Genomic DNA, 20,383 nt, shown 5'->3' with positions numbered 1-20,383 from the left:
ATGTGCAGTATATCTATTCTGCTTTTGAGTGGTTTTATAAATAAACAGTAATGAATGTCTTCTAACTGACAAAAGGGGGCCAGTACAATCCAGTACAAGTCAGAAATGAATACTAAAATTATAGATCTCAAAACACTCTATTAAAACACATTTAGTGACTGAAGTGCTCGGTGGATGGTGGAGCATGTGTACAAATAATATCACCACAGTCCAGAAGGATTGTTGGACAGAAAGTTTAGGTTTTTTTTTGTTTGTTTTTGTTTTTTTGTAAATTGAACAAGTTTTGTAATAATGGCTGAAACTTAGCACTTGAAATGAACATTGAAACAGGTTTTTCTCTGTAATCATTTCTCCTGTTCATACTTAGAAGATCCCCTCAGCTCTTTCAATTTAAGAGACAAAATCCACAGCCCTCATTATGGGCAAAAATGTATTTAAAAGTTTATCTAGAGCTTATATGGAGCTTTAAGTGTCTGCCTTAGTCAAATAAAGTAGATATCTTGCACAGTTATAGTATGTTTATTTTTTAAAAAAAAGATGAAATATTATAATATAGACAACAGGCAAATGTTTTTTTCATCTCTGGCAGGTCATGTGTCAGCCTAAAGAAGTCTTCCTGCCACGCCTAAGCATTATGGTAAACTGATAGATTCATTTAACCCAACTGTACCTCTGGCTATACAAAGAAACCCAACTCCTAAAGCCCAACCCAACTTTCAGCTTTTTAAACTGTTTGGATTTGGATTGATCTTGTTTGTTTTGGAAGTGCATGTTTGCAGTGTTCATCTTGTATTTTTAGTGCCTTAAAAACGGGTTAAACTGTCACACACATAAGAAAATAAAAACACATCCCTCTTAAATAAGACTTTTATTGAAATCTTCAGCACATCTGAAATTCAAGCACTACAGTACTATAAAACATTTAACAAAGCATTTTATTTCATGATTCAGCTCTTGTAACAGTGTTTGAGTGACACCAAAGTAGAAAAACAAGAAACATTAAGATACATTTTTATTTTACAATAGATGAAATATTTCATTTATTCACATAAACCTCCTTTCAGTTCAACTGACCTGATCCTGATGATCTGGAAACAAACATCCTGCAACAGCTGTAGTCATGTTCCCCGAGGGTGTCATTTCACCCAACACATACACACATACACACACACTAAACAGGTCCTTTGGCTCTTTGTTTGATGTACAGAGGACCATCCAGGCTGTTGCTTATGATAAATATAAAATGTACAAAAATGTTTGAAACTAAGACACAAAAACGTCTATTTGAAACACAGACACACGTTTTAAGTGTAAAATACATTACAAATACATTTAATTACAAAAATATAAAATAAACTCACACATGCGGACACAAAAATAGTCGGACTTTGTGTGCTGACTGAAACAGTCTCTCCTATGTCCCCAAACAGTGAAACCGTGAGGAAGAAGATAAGGTTGTTACCTGGAGCCATATCATGGATCCATCTTTAGTTTCAGTCACAGCAGAAACTCTCCTAAGCAAATATCACATGCAAAACACACACACACACACACACACACATACACACGCACACATGCACACACTGAACAATCACACAACCAAATCCATGTAAAATGAGAGCTGGCTTTTCCTTGTCATTGTCATTTTAACTGAAAGTTTCAATGAAACACGACACCAGCTAGCCAACAGCTAATGACAGAGTGACGCACACAAAAAGCAGGTGTTTTAAAATAATGCCGCTGAAAGGTTTTAGTGTAAGTACAATATGTACTCAGAAGGTAGAATAAAGTTATGTTTTGCTGGAAAATAGGCTCTCATGATCATATTCTGAAAATGAGAGCCTCTGCAACAAGACTGATTATAGCTGAGGAAACATAATCAAATGTATGTAAATGAACATCTTAGGCAAAGCAAAGCAGAAAGATCAGTATTTGTACATGCATCCCTTCATGTCGGAGTCTCTTTGGGGGATTCACCCTGTGGTTTCAGACAGTAAAAAACAACAAAAACACTATTGTGCAATTAATAAAGAACACATTTTATCCTACTTTCCAAATTAATTTGTCAGACACATCAGGGCCGTTCATACATAGTCTTTCCTGTCGTATCCTCCACCTCCGCTGGTGCTGCGTGGGGCAGAGTAGGCCATCCGGGGCGGCTTGTACTTCTTCTCTTTTGGTGGGCAGCTGCTGCACAGCATCGCCCCACCGATCAGGAGCAGGGCCGCGGCTCCCCAGCCGATGTAGAGCGAGGCTCCCAGCTCCCTCCTCTGCGCGTTGGTCAGGATGGGGTTGTAGAAATCACGGATGATGACGCTGGCGGTCCAGGAGACAGGGATGAGCACCAGAAGGCCGCCGAGGATGAAGAAGATTCCAGAGATGATCATCACTTTGGCTTTGGACGGCTCATCTTCGATGCAGTTGGTGCACTTGGCGCCGACAATGGAGATCATAACCCCCAGCACGCCGAGGATGATGGCGATGATCATCATCGCTCTGGAGGCCTGCAGCTCCTGAGGCAAGGCCAGCAAAGAGTCGTAGACCTTGCACTGCATCTGGCCCGTACTCTGGGTGACACAGTTCATCCATAAACCCTCCCAGATGGTCTGAGCGGTGATGATGTTGGCTCCGATGAAGGCCGTCACCTTCCACATTGGCAGGGCACATGTCACTATTGCAATGATAAATCCAATGACTCCGAGGGCAATGCCCACAATCTCCATGCCCATCGACATGCTGGCTCTTTGTGACAAAACTTAGCAAGTCAAACCAAACCCTTTGGATCCCAGTAAACAGCCTCCTCCCTTGTGAGCACCTGTGAGAGGGTGTGATGTAGCTGTGAGATGCTGCCAGGGAAACAAAGATACTTTATACCCCTGTGAGCGAGGAGGAGTCCTCTGGTGATGATGTCAGCAGGAGGCTGTCTTCACACACTCACACACGCACAAAAAATCCCCACCACCTGTTCACATTGTGAGAGGTAATGGGAAACACACATTGTCATATTAATCCCAATGCTGATTTAAACTTATGTTAACCAAGTATGTTTTATATGCCTTGTTTAATTGATAAGTGATATTGAAAAGTCATGTCCTTTGCTTGCCACTGTCGCTGTCAACAGGATGAGTTATGCAACAATAAGTGGAAGTTAAAAGTTCACTGTTTTCTGAGTATTGTGTCTGCAGACGCATAAGCAAGAAAGTAGAAGTATGTGGTTAGATATGTGGATTAAGAGCATATAGAGAACTAGATCAAACCAGACTGAGGGAGACAGAAATAACCTTAAGCATGGGTGGTGAATTGGGGTAAAAAAAAATGAAGGAGGAAGACAGCTCCTTTTCTAAGAAATGATAGACAAAGAGCCAATTGGGGTCCAAACAATAGATACACCCAAAAAGGGGGTGAAAACAAGGTATAAAATGCTCTGGCATGTAGACAAAAGCTCAGAACACAGGGCGCTTTGCCAAATGCAGGTTTTTCTGTAAAGTGTTCTCCGAAGATCTTCGATAAATAAATTCAGCTGCTACAAAGACATTACTCGACTGTGGTTTCGTTCTTCTCGCATCAACCAACTCGGGGAGGTTGCCTGAGAGGCTTCCTCAACAACATACAGTTGGAGGAGGGGAGCTGGAGGCAGGGTGGGGGAGGAGGGATGTGATGGAGGAAGGGTATGTGTGTAGTTTGTGGGGGTTGGTCACAGGTAAGGTGGATCTTTCTTGACTTCCATGAAGAATCAACACTTCAAAAAAGCACTTCATCCGTTTTCTCCCTGATGTAGGTGCTTCGATTGTGATGATTAACGTGTATTACAAGTAGAGTGAATAAAGCTTTTAAATGAGGTCTAATGAGATAAATCGCAGCTGAAAGGGAACGTTTCATAAACACTGAAAACTATGAAGTTGGTTAAATATAAATGCTGACTTACATTCACTGGAATGGGGAACATAGAGGTACCACCAGCCTCTTGCTACTTAGAGAGCTTTGTCGTGCATAAACACACACTCAGGCTTTCAGAGGAGTGACCCTCTGCTACTATTGTTCTTTTATGACTTCCTGGTTCCAGTCGTGTGGGTTTTTTAAACAGTCAAGATTCAGTGGAGGGGAAAACAATCCCAAAGCTCTCCGGAGAAACCGGAATAACGGCACCCAGAGCAAATATGAGCGTAGAGAAAACATAATGGGCCAGTTCTCAGACACCTTTAGCATACAGACAGCATGATCTTCTCAGTATCGGTTAAACTCATTACTTTGACCAAACAATTCCCAGAGACATGTGTGGTTGAGTGTAGAAGTCAGATGAAGAAAATAAAAGCCCAGGAAAGATTAGGTCTGTCTTTAATTTGAAGACAATTGTTTGGAAATAAAAAAAGTTTGTTGTTTTCTGATTTATCAAAAATAGTGCAACATTTGTTTTAGAGGAATACACCTACCTGTAAATAAGTTACATTTGAATGAAGTAACTACACTCATAATATTTTTTTGTCAGGAATGAGATTTTCCCAAAATTTTCATTAAGGGATGGTTCCAAATGTCAGTCAGGTGTCAGTCAAATGAACATTGAAACAGGTTTTTCCTGCTGTTTTGACTAATTTGGAAGGCTGAAGCCTCATGTTATCTTCAAATAGTTTTTTAAAGTAAATTGTTGTACAGAAGGAGGATTGTGGATTTTATCCTCCATCACTTACATTGAAAGAGCATCATGAAGGGATCTCTTAATGGTCAGTATGAACAGGAGGAACGATTACAGCAAGAAAAACGTGTGTTAATGTTCATTTGGGCACCTGACTGTTGTTTAAGAATTAAGAATGTCACACTTTTGATCTTTTTGGGAAACAAACCTCATCTCCAAAGCTCAAACACTTAAACTGTAAATATCTAGAATTGTCTCCTGCAGGTTTAAATAACAGGCTTATCAAATGTTTTTGTCATACACACAAATGTATGTTTTTGCAACATATGTTTGTGTGAGGCCCAAAATAGTTCTCACAAAGATAGAAAAATAACAGCAACACACACTTAAAAAAACCCTGAAAACTGAACAACAGGGAGTCTCTGGTTGGCTATCATGAGCATCTTCATCAGTCAGCTTCTTGTTTGTGTGTTTTTGTAACAACATCAGTTAATGTGTGTCTACTGAGATAACAGCCATAAACTGTAGGCTACCTGTATCAGTAAACCTGTGTTGACCAGCTGACTGTGTTACCAAAACAAAAACATTAACAGAAACGAAACTGTTCCTGACAATTAGTAAAGATCTATATTTATATATTTCCATTTTACTTTGAATTGTGTAATAAATGTAATTATATATATTTGTATATGTATGTATGTATGTATGTATGTATGTATGTATGTATGTATGTATGTATGTATGCATGCATGTATCTATCTATCTATCTATCTATCTATCTATCTATCTATCTATCTATCTATCTATCTATCTATCTATCTATCCATCTATCTATCTATGTGTATATATACACATATGTTTTAGAGGTGAATATATGTGCCTTCCTCAGAAGGAAAAGATTATTTTAGAAACAGAGGTAAGTATCAGTTAATTCAATGTTTTCACAAATGTGATAGGTGATTTTCTGTCAGATACTGTTGAACAGAACAGAAACTTAATGTGAAGTGAAGTCACTGAGTGTTTTTGTTCACTTCTGTTTGGTGTCTGACTCAGTGTCTGAACTGCAGATACCACCTTTTTCCTGTTTAGAATAGTCAAATTGTACAAATTGTATATATATATCAAATTCTGTGTGTGTGTGTGTGTTTGTGTGTGTGTGTGTGTGTGTGTGTGTGTATAAATATAGTGGAAAAATGCATGCCAAAACTAAAACTAAGACTAAGATACATCTATTTATGTTTAAATTGTGGTGTTTATGTTCACAGAATGTAATTGAAAAATGTAATTACAATATTTCTTCCTGGATGTTTTAAACAAGGTTTATTCAGTGTTGTGCAGAAATAGGTCACGTGTAATAATATTCTCTGTGCATAATAAACAGGCCGCTGCACCAGAACGCACCTGCCAAACCACAGAGGAACGATTTGACTATTCAAAACAAGAAAAAGTTGGTATCTGTGGTCTGCACACTGAGTCAGACACCAAACAGAAGCGAACAAAAACACTCAGTGACTTCCCTTCACTTCATATTAGGTTTCTGTCCAAAAGTATTAGACAGAAAATCATCTGTCACGTTTTTCAAAACATGTAATTGACTGACACCTCCCTCTGTTCCTAAAATAATCTCTTCTTTATGAGGAAGGTACATATATTCACCTCTAAACATAACCAAAATTTATGTTAAATATTTTTAAAAAACACAAGAAAGGTACAAGTTTCATGTTGTCTTAAACTTATTGTTCATCTTCTGATGTGATGAATTTAAATTTCTTCTTACTATATGGAAACATTTAAAAATGTAATCATTGATTTAATCAGAATAAATTAGGTCCAAGTAATGTTTCACAAGAGAGATCTTTATTACTTTATCATTAAATTAATTCCAATCATTTCAGTAAATCTACAAACAAAACATTTACATTCATTGTGTCACATGTCTCCTATGTTTTGATAAAACTCTCAGAACATTTGTGGCAATTTGGCAAACACATACAGTATATTGATACAACAACAAAAGACATATATAAAAGTTTCAATCTTTGTAGAAAATGTCTAAATACAGCCACATAAAACACCGCGAAATGTGATTAAAAACATGAAACTACTCACATATCACTCTATGCAAATATCCAACAACGCTGATTGTACTTCACTTCTTTTTACAGTCCACTCCGCCATGTTGACCTTGCTTTGAAGCCCATAGTGAGCTCCATTTCACTCTGTAGCTCTGTAATGTTTCACATCAGCGACTCATTCTATGTCTGTATTTTGTGTTCATAGAAAGAAAAATGACAGTAAGATACTTGATATGTACACCATCGATCAGTACAATGAGGAATATTCACAATGGATCCAAATGTTATGAGCACAAATAATAAATATATAACATATGAGTTTTACTCTTGGATTCAAAGTCTCCTTACTGAACTATGAACTTGGAGCATTTTCTTAAACATCTTTTACCATATTACCTTTCGAATGGTTATATGTAAACAGTGCCATCAAAAAACTTCGGAGAGCTTCCAATTCAACATTTACACACATTTATGATCCTGAATATTCACAAACACTTCCCACCCCTAAACATGGCAAGTTTACCGTTTTCTGGTGAACAAAATCATCATTTAGCTACATTTATACACATATTTCATGAAAAATGCACAAACAAGCAGGATACATGTGAAAATGTGTCCTAATCCCTCCTTGGTCATGTCCTCTTCCTCCTCACACATAGTCCCTCATGTGGTAGGAGGTTTGGCCTGTTGACCTCGGAGCGGCAGTGTACGCTATGCGACTCTGGGGGGCCATGTTGTACCTCATTGGTTTCTCTTCCTTTGGGGGGCAGCTGCAGCAGAGGATGGACCCTCCAACAACCAGCAGGGCCGCGGCAGCCCAGCCCAGATACAACGCCGCCCCGATCTCCATCTTCTGGCCAGTGAGGACGATGGGACTGTAGAACTCAACTACGATGGTGTGTGCTGACCAGGAGACGGGCACCAGCTGGGTCAGGCCTGCTGTGATGAACGCCCCGCCGGAGGCAGCCATCACCCTGGCTTTAGCTACCTCTTCCACGATGCAGGTGGTGCACTTTGCTCCCAACAAAGAAATGAAGAGAGCCACCAGTCCCAAGATGAGGGAGACGACGGTGAGTGCCCTGGCGGCCTGCAGGTCCTGAGGTAAGGCCAGCATGGAGTTGTAGACCTTACACTGCATCTCCCCCGTGCTCTGGAACACGCAGCTCATCCACAGGCCCTCCCAGTACACCTGAGCTGTGACGATGTTGGCGCCAATGAAGGCAGAGACCCTCCACATCGGCAGGGCGCAGCTGAGCACACTCAGGACCCATCCGAGCACTGAAAGAGTGACGCCGGTAATTTCAAGTGCCAAAGAAACCATTGTGTACTCAGAAAAGTGTCCTCTCTGTGGATCAAACTTTTATTTCTGCTTTCTCTCCTCTTGGTTCCTCTTTTTTTCCTTTCCTTGCTTCTCTTTCTCGTTTTTACGTTCAAGCTCGTATTTGACGGCCTTCTTGATTTTGTCTTTCACGCTCTTCTTTGTTGACCCTTCCTCCCACCAGATAGGCCTCTTCCTGTTGATGAATCCAGGAGTGTCGATTCGTTTCGCTCTTCTTCCTCAGCAAACACAACGTCCCTGCTGTGTGTATGTGACCAGTCAGATGTTGTTTTCCTGTGTTCTGCAGCTCTTAAGGAGTCGATGACCCTTATCTGTATATTGTTTTATTACTAAGTAGTCAGGCCCTCCCAAGAGATGACATCAGCCCGCCACCCCGAGCCAATCAGGTGAGCCCTAGGCATTGGCCTCATTTACCACCTGGGTGTGCGGGTGCTCGTTTGTTTGCTTTCTCCTAATAAAGAGTATTTTTATGGGTTAACCTTTTGCTCATGGTAGCGCTGGGTGTGTCTGCTTTATTGCTGTCAGTCGGTAATGAGTGGCCAGGGCAGAGCTTGTTATGTGGTTGATAGGTGACCACAAGAGACTGTAACGGATATATAAACGTATTCCGATAGCAGAGTGCGTGTGAACGTACCCAGTATATATATGTGTGTGTGTGTGTATATTGCGTGTGTTTGAGAGAGACAGAAGAAGAGTAAAAGAGACATTCTGCATACATCTATGTTCTGTTTTCAATTTACGCTTTAGTTTTGTTTTGATGTATCACATCTTTATAGCCTGGACTAAAACAGGATGTTACAGCTTTTATAGCAGAGATGTATGCCATCTCCACTGGGTCACACTGTCTATGGGTAATCATTACAGTAAAATCTTAGTTAATGCCAAACACGTGCAAAGGATGTACATATTTTATTGATATGTTAGTACAGCTTCAGTGAACCAACTGTGCTCTTTTTAGCTTCGAAAAATGGATCAAGCAGTGTCTTTGTTTTCATGTTAGGGAGCATTTAGGACACAATCTACATTATACATGAACTTTTCAGTAAACTTTACAGTTTGACAGATACATAAAAGCTAAACTGAAACATGAGTCCCATAAAAAGACCAAAACCAACAATGCGTTAGTTTGTCTCACAATACCCTCTGACCTCCCTTCGCTGCCTGTCGCAATTGGCCTCTCGTCCATTTGTTCATACTGAAGACTTAAATCTTTAAATGGTCACAAATATATATTTTCAGTAATTTCCTTAAACAGCTGGGCACTGTAATGTTTAGCAAATGTTAGTCAAACTGCAGTAAATAGTGCATTTGTTGGGGACTATTTTCTGATGCGGATTAATACACATTTGTTATTTAGAGCAGCACGACAGTGTCTGTGGGATTGACTCATAGTCAACTCCAGCGCCCATATTCATCATAATGAAAGAACAACTAGCACAACGGTGTGGCTCACAGATTTGTTTTTAACACTTTTGACAGCCATGGAAGTGTATAGTATAGCACATAAGTTATATCAGGCTTTAACTACACTTCAATAAGTCAGTCTCCACAGGAATATTAAACATAAAACTGGCACCAACAAGTGTTTTAAAGTGTTAAAAAGATTTAGGAATGATTCCTTTAGTCTCACATTGCCATGCCAAAGCTCATGTCTTACCTGAGTCAGACAAATGCAAAGGCAGAAATAGAAATGTGTTTTCACGGTTGGCATGTTGGCAACTAATATCTGGCAGAGCAGAGTGAACATAATATTTTACCATGAGGCAGACTCAGCGACGTACAATACTGTTCAATCCTGCCTCACATAAACTCCTCTCAAATCGCTGGTCCAGGTCTTAATGTCTGTCCATGTACATGTACATTTACATTTCTGACAGTTTTGTCCAAGCAATAGCTACAGTGACTGCTTGCACTATCATAGTCTTACACACTTTTATCTTGTATACGTGTACCTTTTATCACACTTCAATATTAGTCTAACACGTCTGCTATAGAATGGCTAACCAAGCAACCGCGATAAGATAACACCTGATAAAAGGCAATTTGTCGAGATTGTCTTTGTGTTTGGGAAGGAGACAAATAATTGTCCAGCAATTCAAATCATATCAATACTTCCAAAGTTCTTATTTGCATATTTAAAGAAGAAATATTTGATGGTGGAGACCCTACTTGATAGTTACAGCGCGTAGTCTAGCTAGCTAAGACACAACGCTGACATATTAATGTCTTATGAAAGCAAACGGTTCTTTATTTGCACACAGCGTGAGTGGCATTCATTCAGAGTCATTTTCCTTGCCACCTGACAAATTAAAATCCGATATTGTTGTTTTAGTTGTGTTTTTATCTCAACTAACTCCGTTTATCAGAACTTATTGTTAACTGTAAACAGCCGCCTGCTGCCGCTAGCTAACCAGCTAAAAAAAGTGATTAGTGGAGCTGCAGGGTTTTTAAAAATTACGCATAACAGCAACAGCAATCAACAAATTACAAGACATAATAAGACATAAGAGACTTTAATGTCATTGTATACAATACAACGAAATTTTGTGTGGCAAACCTCAGAAAACAGCAGCAGTAAGAACACTAAAGGAATGAATAAAAAGAATAGTACAGAAAGATAGAAAGCAAAGAAAAGCAGGAACAATGTCACAACAACTATTATTGTGGTGGATGAATTAAAAATAAAAAGCTAGACGTCTTTGTGTACAGCAGTTAGAGGTACAAACAGTTAGATTTAAATGCAGATAAACAAAATAATCTCAATACAATTTGTGCAAGTTTACAAAATGAAAACCAAAATTACTCCATTAAGATATTGATTATAGCTTTAGCCATGCTTGTACACTTGGCACTACTTCATTACTGTGAAACCTGCTTCTTAATTGCACTCTGGCTGTTTGCTAAGAAGCTAAAAATGGTATCACACTGTGTTAGACCGGATATCTGAGCAGCTGTGACATTAACTAGCCTCATAATCACACTAAGCTGCCATTTCATGTCACTGTATTATTCAATCTGACATCGTGTTCATGTAGGCTGCTTATAATTTTTGAACAGTTATTTTTCCCTGACCAGTTAGTAGTGGTGTATCTTGATGTCAGTCAAAACAGAAGCTGCAGTATTGGTTGGTAACAGTTTCAGTGACCCAACATTTGTGATGTCTGTTGAAGAAATATTTGGATTGATGAGTTTTTCTCAATGTAGAATAAAATCTGTCACCATTTTCTGCCTCTGGCACAGGAAGGTGTCGTCTCCATTCATAAACCTGCCCACAAAAAGTGAATATTTGGACTCACATTCATCAAGTGGGCAGAAACATGACTTTGCTAATATGGGGAACTTTGTCCCATATCAACTTAAAAGGTGATGATATGTCAATGTCGTGTTCACAACTTCTTTCCGTTCCCCCAAAGTGGTCAAAAAAAGAAAAAAAAATGCAAGTTTAAGTTCATTTCCATGTTATTGAAAAAACAACCACAACTTTATTTGTGTAGTTAGGGGAGTTTCACTCAGCAGACTATGGCTTTATCTCTTACGAGAGTTGATAAATGAGTTTCAGTTAGCAGAAGGATTATTCATTTCCCTGTTGTTTACTCTCATGTGTGTATGTGGATTTGTGAGTGTGTGAGCTCTTCCTCCTATTCAGTCGTGGATAAAACACACAAACGATCTATCAGGAAATCTAGCTGGGTGTGTGGAGACGGTATTTCAGAGGGCATACTGTACAGATAACAGGTTATCTATCTGGTTATGTGCCAAGGGAAATTCAGATAGCATGCATGGCTTTGCAACTATTGCCAACACATTGCTCATAGTGACCTAAATACAGGGAGGGAAACTGTTATAAAATTGCTTTCCTGATACTGTTCCATGGAGGAGCCATAGAAACCCTGAGTACTAATATGATACATTTAAGGATGTGTTATTTGTGGTTTCTTTTCATAACCATATGTCTTTTCTTGATGTTAACAGGGATTTCAATGTTGCAAATGTAAAAAGTTCAAGCTACAGCATTATTAATTAATGTGTTTTGGTTAACTGAACATTGCCGCTAAAGGGAGAAATTGGGGATTTTTATAGTTTTAGATTTGATTAATATAGTCCTCCCGCATAGAGACATAAACTACAAAATTTTGTACTCTGTAATGGAGTCATTCAACACAAAACTTGAGTCAAAACACACTTAAATAATAGTGAAATCTCTGATTTGAGAAAACTGTGATGTACACTTTTACTCACTCATAATATTCTATGTAATTCATTACTTTGACACTTGACTCCATAATTTAAAAAAACAACTACATACATTTCAGATGTCTGTAAAAGTGTGAATGCTGTTGAAAAATATTTATATTTGCTGGAGCTGGAGAGGCAAGATTATGCAGTGGTCCCACTGACATAAAACAAACTACCATAGAAATGATCATATCAAAGATAGCAAGCTCTTAAACTGTCAGTCTATCACTAGTGGTACTATAATGTAATAAAAACTGCTGGCGAAAAACAATGTAATATATATTTACAGCACCACATTAATATCTATTTGTCACCATCGAACTCTTGTCAGATTTTATTATCTGTTAATGAATCATGTGCCACGTGAATCAGCCCAAACTGCCCATTTCAAATAAAGATGGGGGATTTCCTGGCAGTCTTTTTTAAGAGCTCACTGGTCAGAGGCAACACTGCTTCGTAAGCGGACTTTCAGTTACTAAGTGATGAGTTCTTTGAATGAGTGGGGGGCCTTGGATTTAATGGCCGTGTAGAGATTTATGGACACATTCAAAGCTGCAGTTAAAAGCTCTTTGAACACTGGGTAATGCCACATTTTCACAACCATCCTGATATCTTTCTCCCTCTTTGTGTAGAGAAAAACTCCAGACCAAACAAAACCCAAGTTGCGTGTTGTATTGTTGCATCATGTGCATTTAAATGAAATCTACAAATTAATATTAAACTGCATTAAACTAAAAAAGACTTAAAACGTAAGATAAGATTTAAGATGCCATTTTGGTTGTCGTTGTTTCCCTTGAGTCACAAATTAACCTCCAAGTGACTCTTCTGGGTAGACACACGCACACAAACGCACACACACGTACACACATATATGCACACACTGCTACCCCCTTCGGGCAGAGCGGAGAATGGCAGACAGAACAGCCCAACATCAGACAGTTGAACATTTTTTCTTTTGTGTCAAGGTTACACCATTTAGAAGTTACAAAATCCAGACCTGCCAAATACGCCGTACATCATATCACTTACACTGACGCTTCTTTGTTGCCCTTCACCCCTCCGCCCACACCAGTTTCCCATAAATATCAAGCATAAGCTCTTTCCCTGTAAACTTTTGTGAACAAAAAACCTTACATGTTCACACTTACAATCAGCCCTCAGTCTGGTTCACAGAACACACACAGGCTGAACATGAAGGAGCTTTTCTCAAAGCTTTTCTCAGCCTTTATGTCACACAGTTTCTTCATTTTTCAATTAGATATTTCACTCTCAGTAAATCTGACATGTTCCTTGGAGAAATTTGACTCTATTTCTCAAAGAAATAAATAACTAACAGCACATTTCAAGGCCGCATGTGCACAATTTCATGGACTCTTTGTAACTTCTGTCTGATTTCATGAGGGAGAATCGACCTACATTATTTTAAAACGAGATCACAAGACTCACAAGTTATGTATCTCCTCATTAAAATGTTTTAATTGCAAGAGCGTGACAAAGTGTGAAGGTTTTTTTTTTGCCCTGTGTGTACTCACTGGTCAGAAATGTATATTGGTGCAAGATTCTTTAATGATTTATAAACTTGCAGCAACACTTTATAATCTATAAGTAACTGGAGGGGTGTTACACACAAAGAGGGTCACCAAGAAATGATAAATCACTATATGTTCAAGAAGTTACATTCGTACAGTTACTGGAAGCAACATGTTGATCTTGAGTTTTTCACAGCTCAGTCACTGGCCTCAAGGCTGTGAGTTCAGCACATTACAAAACCTCAGTGAAAAATGCTTTAACAGCAACATTGTGCAGGACACTGCTTGTTTCCCACACAAACTGTAGCTGATTTGTCTTTTAACTGGAATTCACTTCTTCGTTGGTTTAGCTGTTAATCTAAAGACTGGATTTTAGGTGTGTATGTGTTGATCAAACTAATTAAAGGCAGTTTACCCAATGTGAAATGTGATAATATATCAGGGGTTTAAAACTACGAGCCCAGGGGCCAGATTCAACTTCATAAAGTCCCCACATTTCTAGAATTTGTTGTTTACTGTGTTCTGTAATTTTTTTTACCCCCAGTTTGATTTCTCCCCCTTTAATATTCTACAGTAGCAAGTCTGCAAAATTAGAAGCATTTTTGAAGCCGCGTCTAACTGTTCAACTTGTTAACATAAACACTGACACCAAAATGTCTCCCTCTAAACCTAAAAGAGAGGTTGACCTGAACGACAGAAAGTTTCAGAAAAGGAGGACAAAACTATTGTTTATTTTGGAGTTTAAAGTGTCTGCTTCCTGTCTCATCTGCAAGGAGAAAGCTGTTGTTTTTCAGGAATAAAATCCCAAGTGGCATCACTCTTCTGCACATACAGAGCAGTATGATAGGTTTTAGTTAAAGGAGAGGAAAAGACCAGTCGCTGTGTATATAGTTAAGATGGTTTAGTTTTCGGTAAAGTGTTCAAGAACTACCTGACCAGTGGCCCCTATTTAAAAGACAAAAGACCCCTGTTACAGATTGCTTTTTAACTGTAAAATAAATAAGATTTTCAGACTTCATGATATACTTAATATTTCAAAGACATCACAATTATTTATATGTTCATTTAAAAGCTGGAGCGCTGGGAAACAAATTACTGACATATTAAGAGATGCAGCTGTAATATAGAGTTAAATAAAGCAACCCTGTCCCCTAGAAATTATGTTTATATACTAATTTACAAAAGGAAATACCTTTGAGAGAAAATAATTCCACCCACATTACATTTTTTACAAACATAATGAGGAAGCGTTTTTAATGAAGTTTGTGAAATATTCAAACAGAAATAATTTATCTTCACTGGAAAAAATGATGTCACTGAACAGGATCCACTCACGTTTATCTCAAAACATATTTGACAAAACTAATTAGTAGTAAACAAGTGTAATTTTTTAAGAGACAGTGTTGACAAAGTATCTATGTTGACTCTAACAGCATGTCATCAATAGTATGTGAAGGTGTGATACAGTAAAAGGCATAAGACCATATTAGGTTAGACTTGTCACAACCTCAAACTTTTGTCACAGGTATTGCCATTTAAAACAGTCTGAGTCACTCTCTCACTCATGACATTGCTCCACCCTCCTGCTGCTGGTGAGGGTGAAACTGGAGGTGGGGGAGGGGAAAGGACCACAGAAGCAACTACTAGCAACTTTACTTTAATAGGATGCTTCTACTGTATTCAAATTGTGTGTTTAATTCAGCTTGTAGCACTACATGCACATCAGTTTCACCTGTTTTCTTTTGTTAAACTAAAACAGCATGGGTTGGGGAGGGTAAACAGGTTATGGGTAAGTCGATGTGTGGGTGGACCTGATGAGCACGGACTGGTGACGGTGAGCTGTTTTCCTTCATGGCCCCTCCTCTCTCAGAGAGGAGATCATATGTACCTGCTCTCCTCCAAAATCTCTCCCATTTAGCAAACACACCTGAGCAACAGAAGACTTGCCTCCGTCAGAGAAAGAGACAAACGACCCACAGTCTTACGTCACTGCACGAGAGGAATTACAGAAGCTCTTTCAAGTGACGATTCAAAAGAGGAAGACGTTTCATTTGAAACAACTCAAAGGCAAATCAGTTGACCACAATGGTGTCTGCTGGGTTTCAAATGCTGGGCTCGGCCCTGGGGATCCTGGGCTGGATTGGTGCCATCGTTGTTTGTGCCCTTCCCATGTGGAGGGTCACGGCCTTCATCGGCAGCAACATCGTCACATCGCAGACGTCCTGGGAAGGTATCTGGATGAGCTGTGTGGTCCAGAGCACAGGCCAGATGCAGTGTAAGGTCTACGACTCCATGCTTGCCCTCAGCTCTGACCTCCAGGCTGCCCGGGCCTTAACCGTCATCGCCATCGTAGTGGGCATCATGGCTATCCTTCTCTCTGTGGCGGGCGGGAAATGCACCAACTGTGTGGAGGATGAAGTATCCAAGACCAAGGTGGGCATCGCATCTGGTGTTGTCTTCATTGTGGCTGGGATCCTCTGCCTAATCCCTGTGTGCTGGACAGCCCATACCGTCATCCGTGACTTCTACAACCCGCTATTGGTCAATGCCCAGAAGAGAGAGCTTGGCGCCGCGCTCTACATTGGGTGGGGGGCATCCGCTTTGATGCTGATCGGAGGGGGGATGCTCTGCTGCAACTGCCCCCCTAAGGATGAAGGCTCCTACACAGCCAGGTACAAAGCTGCTCGATCTGACGCCTCAGCTCCAGCATCCGGCAAAGACTATGTCTAAAAAAGATCTGCGAAAAAGCACCATTTACTGGGACAGATACACTGGTGCTACTGGGTTGTGAGTGTTCATGTTTCAGGACTTTACTCGAGAAAAAATATTCCTGATGAGAGCTTTTGAAGACGAACCACACCCAAAGAGGAAATTCATGTTTTTATGTTAACACAGTTACTTGTATGTGTATGGTTGTTAATATGAATATTAGTCATTTCTTAGTCTTTTCTTATCAGTATAAATATTCTATAATCTTGGTCATATTTTGAAAATGCTCATGTTTTGTCATGTTTTTGTGGGATGTTTTTATGAACCATGTATATGAGTTTCATGATGTGCCAGTTCATACTGTAAATAAATATTTTGTTTACAAATCTTAGATCACCTGTCTTTGCTTTTTATTCTCATATATATTCACACAGCAGCTGCATTCAACTGGATTCATTCAATGGTCTTAAAATGGAGCTAATCAATACATTATTACATCAAACTTCACTGTATTTATTGTTTATGATGGCAGTTTTACATTTTATCATGTATACATGCTCATTTACTACAATCATAACATAACATTAATACAATTGAAACAATTATCCTTTTTGAGAAAGAAAAAAATCCCTCAAAGCATGTGAGAAGCATTTATTGTCTGACTTTCTTGTAGATCAGGTTTAGGTGTGGCAGAAAAAAAAGGCATGATGGTTGGAAACTTGTCTTTGTTCAAACTGTGAGCCTACAGGCAAAGGTATTTGTACTTTATATGGACTCACAGGAACATGTTTTCAGTTGTTAAGGGAGCAAATATTGAAATTCTAGGAAATATTTACATCACTTTGCTTTTATCTTGAGGTTTTTTACCCTGCAAAAGATATTATGCAGGGGTTGGCAGTTTGTTCTTGATTCAATCTTCGAAAGTAAATGATTTCCTACCACCAAGACTCTATTCTGACTCCATTTCTGTAGGATTAAGTCCTTCAGTTCAACACACAAACCTAATATAATACTGTCTGAGATAATCAGGGTGATCAGTTTAAATGTCATGTAAATGAATTCAAGGTTTAATTCTCTGTAGTTTTAAAGACTATTGGATTGAGGAACATTTGTTTACCTTCCATGTTAGAGTATTTCTTTCAGAAAAATCAACTTCCTGGACTGTTTGAACTGAATGCTCTGACTTAAACTCTGAAGTTGAGTGTTTGCTCAAGGCTTTATCTATGTGAGTGGGTCTGTGCGTATTTGTGTGTGTTTGTGTCTGTGTGTGTGTGTGAGCACAGGTGGAATCTGGAGCCATTGTTCCCAGTCCCAAATCTTTGCTTGAGGTAACAAAGCATGTATGTGTGGGAACAATGAAAAGAGAGAAAACAAGGGTTGTGGATATCAGGTCTCAGTTTTCCCCTTTTGTCTGGGAGCACAGAAACTCCACCCTGAAAGTTTGAACCACAACAGGGGGCAGTTATCTTCTCACAGTGAGACCTCAGTGCATCAGAGCACAGCAAACGCTTCCTCAAGCAGGTGTGAGAGTGGACTGTATGAGACCTCAAAACCAGTAAGGCTAACTGTAAACTCTCTGCGGTGTTTTTATGCATTCAGAAGCCAACAATCTTCAAGACGTGAACATTTTAGCAAGAGTGACTGTTCCTTTCCTCTAGTTTCCTGTGTAGAAGTTGAGTCGTGGCCGCAGTGGCGTAACCATGGCGTCTCAGGGCCTCCAAATCATGGGTGTGCTGCTGGCCTTCATCGGCTGGCTGGGCACCATCATCACCTGCGCTCTGCCCATGTGGAGAGTCACCGCTTTCGTTGGGGCGAACATCGTCACTGCCCAGGTGATCTGGGAAGGCTTGTGGATGAACTGTGTGGTTCAGAGCACGGGCCAGATGCAGTGTAAGGTCTACGACTCCATGCTGGCCCTGCCTCAAGACTTGCAGGCTGCCAGGGCCATGGTGATCATCTCGGTGATCGTCGGCGTGTTCGGCGTCCTCATGGCCATAGTCGGAGGAAAGTGCACTAACTGCATGGAAGATGAGGTGTCCAAAGCCAAAGCTTGCATCGTGTCTGGGGTGATCTTCATAATAGCCGCCTTGCTGATCATGATTCCAGTGTCGTGGTCGGCTCATGCGGTGATCAGGGACTTTTATAACCCAATGGTGATCGCAGCTCAGAGGAGGGAGCTCGGGGCTGCACTTTATATCGGTTGGGGTTCCTCTGGGCTGCTGCTGCTGGGAGGAGGCCTGCTCTGCAACAACTGTCCCCCAAAAGACAACAGGCCCTACATACCTGCCAAGTTCGCCCCTGCCAGGACCGTATCCTCAAATGTGGACTATGTGTGAGTGTAAGATGTAGCATAAGACGTCTCAAGGTTTTGTTTTTTTTTAATTCTGTTACCGAAAAATAAACAAAAGGATTTGTTTCTTAAGGTGTTTAAAGTTGTTGCTGAGGCTGACAAAAACAAGAACAATTTTTGATTACATTTCACTGTGTAGTTGTTGTTTTTTTCATATTGGAGCAGTATAGTAACTAAAACAGCAAAATATATTGTTTTGTGGTTTGTTTTCTTGTCTTGGAACTTTTCAGATGTAGTGACTTCCTGTCGAAGGTTGATATACACTGTCGACTGTTTTCACATGACACATTCATATTCATGTTTCTCAAATATTCTTTTCCACTTATAAACAATTCCTCAACTGTGAATTTAAAACCTGTAATATTTCTCTGAAACAATATATTCATTATGAGTAAAATACCAACTAAAAAGAGTAGTTTTTCTCATGTAGACTGAATGGAGTGATGCAGTGCCTATTTAATCACTTACCTATTCAAATTTGTAAGTTGCCACAAATTGAATGAATGCAGAATTTTCTAAAGCTCATTATAATATAATATGTGAAGCTTTTTTCTTTTACTTGTATAATGATATATGATCACTGCTGGACTTCCTATTGTCTTTCAAATAAAGTCTCTTTATTCATACCGTTCATGACGTCTTCATTTGTGGGTTTCACTCTGCACCTGCTGACATGCGGTAATAAAACCTGAAACTGTACATCTCACTAACCACTCATGATAAGGTATTCAGGAATTCAGGGGAGTAGACTCCAGGGAATTTACTGTATCTGGTTGAGATGTTTGCCACGCTGTAATCGACTGCCCTTGTATTCAGACAGTAATTTACAGTTTCTGTCTTGAGTAAAATGGATGTCACCGCCGGAGACAACGGTGTGCTGTGTATGCTCGGATTCATGTTGCTAAGGAACTGTTTTATATCTCCAAAGAATGGATATTTACACTTTGCCCAGCAGGGGCACATCTGCCAAGTCTTGTCAAGTTGATATATCCTAAACCTCTTTAACGGTTTTCTTTTTATTTACAGACACTTTCAATTGAAACCACACTGACAAGAAAAATAATAGGTCCCTGTAATTTTTCACTATTGTGTCTGTTTCTGTTTTGGCTACTCAGCTTCTGTAATCAGTGGTGGAAGAAACATTCAGATTTTACCTCAGCAAAAGTAGAAATACAACAATCCTGTACATGTAAAAGCTCATGTCTTCAAACTTTTACATACTTAAAAGAACAAATGTTGTAGAATTTTACATTTAAGTATCAAAAGTAAAAAAAAGTTTCATGTTTTTATATATACTAATATTAGGTTACCAATACTGATGCATCAACATGTAAGCAGCATTCAAATGCAGTAGCTGCAAATATGCTACATACTTTCGGGTATTTTAACCTATGACAATGCATCACTTTTTAAAAGCAGATCATATAAAATATCATCATTTAAAGTAGCAACTATAACTGTTAGATAAATATAATGGAGTAAAAAGCACAATTTTCTTTCAAAAATGTAGTGAAG

General features: G+C 39.3%; 2 protein-coding genes across 2 annotated transcripts; one reads left to right on the top strand and one right to left on the bottom strand.

Annotated features, from left to right (window-relative positions):
• Nucleotides 1-853: 853 nt before the first annotated feature.
• On the bottom strand, nt 854-8,354 carry LOC137195737 (claudin-3-like). The gene is made up of 2 exons (XM_067608323.1): nt 7,539-8,354; nt 854-2,736 (listed from the first exon to the last, which is right to left on the bottom strand). The coding sequence occupies exons 1-2, from the start codon at nt 8,024-8,026 to the stop codon at nt 2,085-2,087; spliced, it is 1,140 nt and encodes a 379-aa protein (XP_067464424.1). The 5' UTR covers nt 8,027-8,354; the 3' UTR covers nt 854-2,084.
• Nucleotides 8,355-15,512: 7,158 nt separating this feature from the next.
• LOC137195738 (claudin-4-like) lies at nt 15,513-19,449 on the top strand. Its single transcript, XM_067608324.1, has 2 exons — nt 15,513-16,370; nt 18,209-19,449. Exons 1-2 carry the CDS (start codon nt 15,895-15,897, stop codon nt 18,852-18,854), a joined length of 1,122 nt encoding a protein of 373 aa, XP_067464425.1. The 5' UTR covers nt 15,513-15,894; the 3' UTR covers nt 18,855-19,449.
• The last annotated feature ends 934 nt before the right edge of the window (nt 19,450-20,383 follow it).

Source organism: Thunnus thynnus, chromosome 13 (assembly GCF_963924715.1).
Source record: "Thunnus thynnus chromosome 13, fThuThy2.1, whole genome shotgun sequence".
NCBI lineage: Eukaryota > Metazoa > Chordata > Actinopteri > Scombriformes > Scombridae > Thunnus > Thunnus thynnus.
Note: the sequence above shows the minus strand (reverse complement) of the source record. Positions and strands in the feature narration are given on the sequence as shown.

Coding starts and splice junctions, on each gene's coding strand:
- LOC137195737 (XM_067608323.1), bottom strand. CDS start 8,026: ATGGTTTCTTTGGCACTTGAAATTACCGGCGTCACTCTTTCAGTGCTC. Junction 2,737..7,538: donor AAGATGGAGATCGGGGCGGC/GTTGTATCTGGG, acceptor ACAAAGAGCCAG/CATGTCGATGGGCATGGAGA.
- LOC137195738 (XM_067608324.1), top strand. CDS start 15,895: ATGGTGTCTGCTGGGTTTCAAATGCTGGGCTCGGCCCTGGGGATCCTG. Junction 16,371..18,208: donor GTCAATGCCCAGAAGAGAGA/GCTTGGCGCCGC, acceptor TCGTGGCCGCAG/TGGCGTAACCATGGCGTCTC.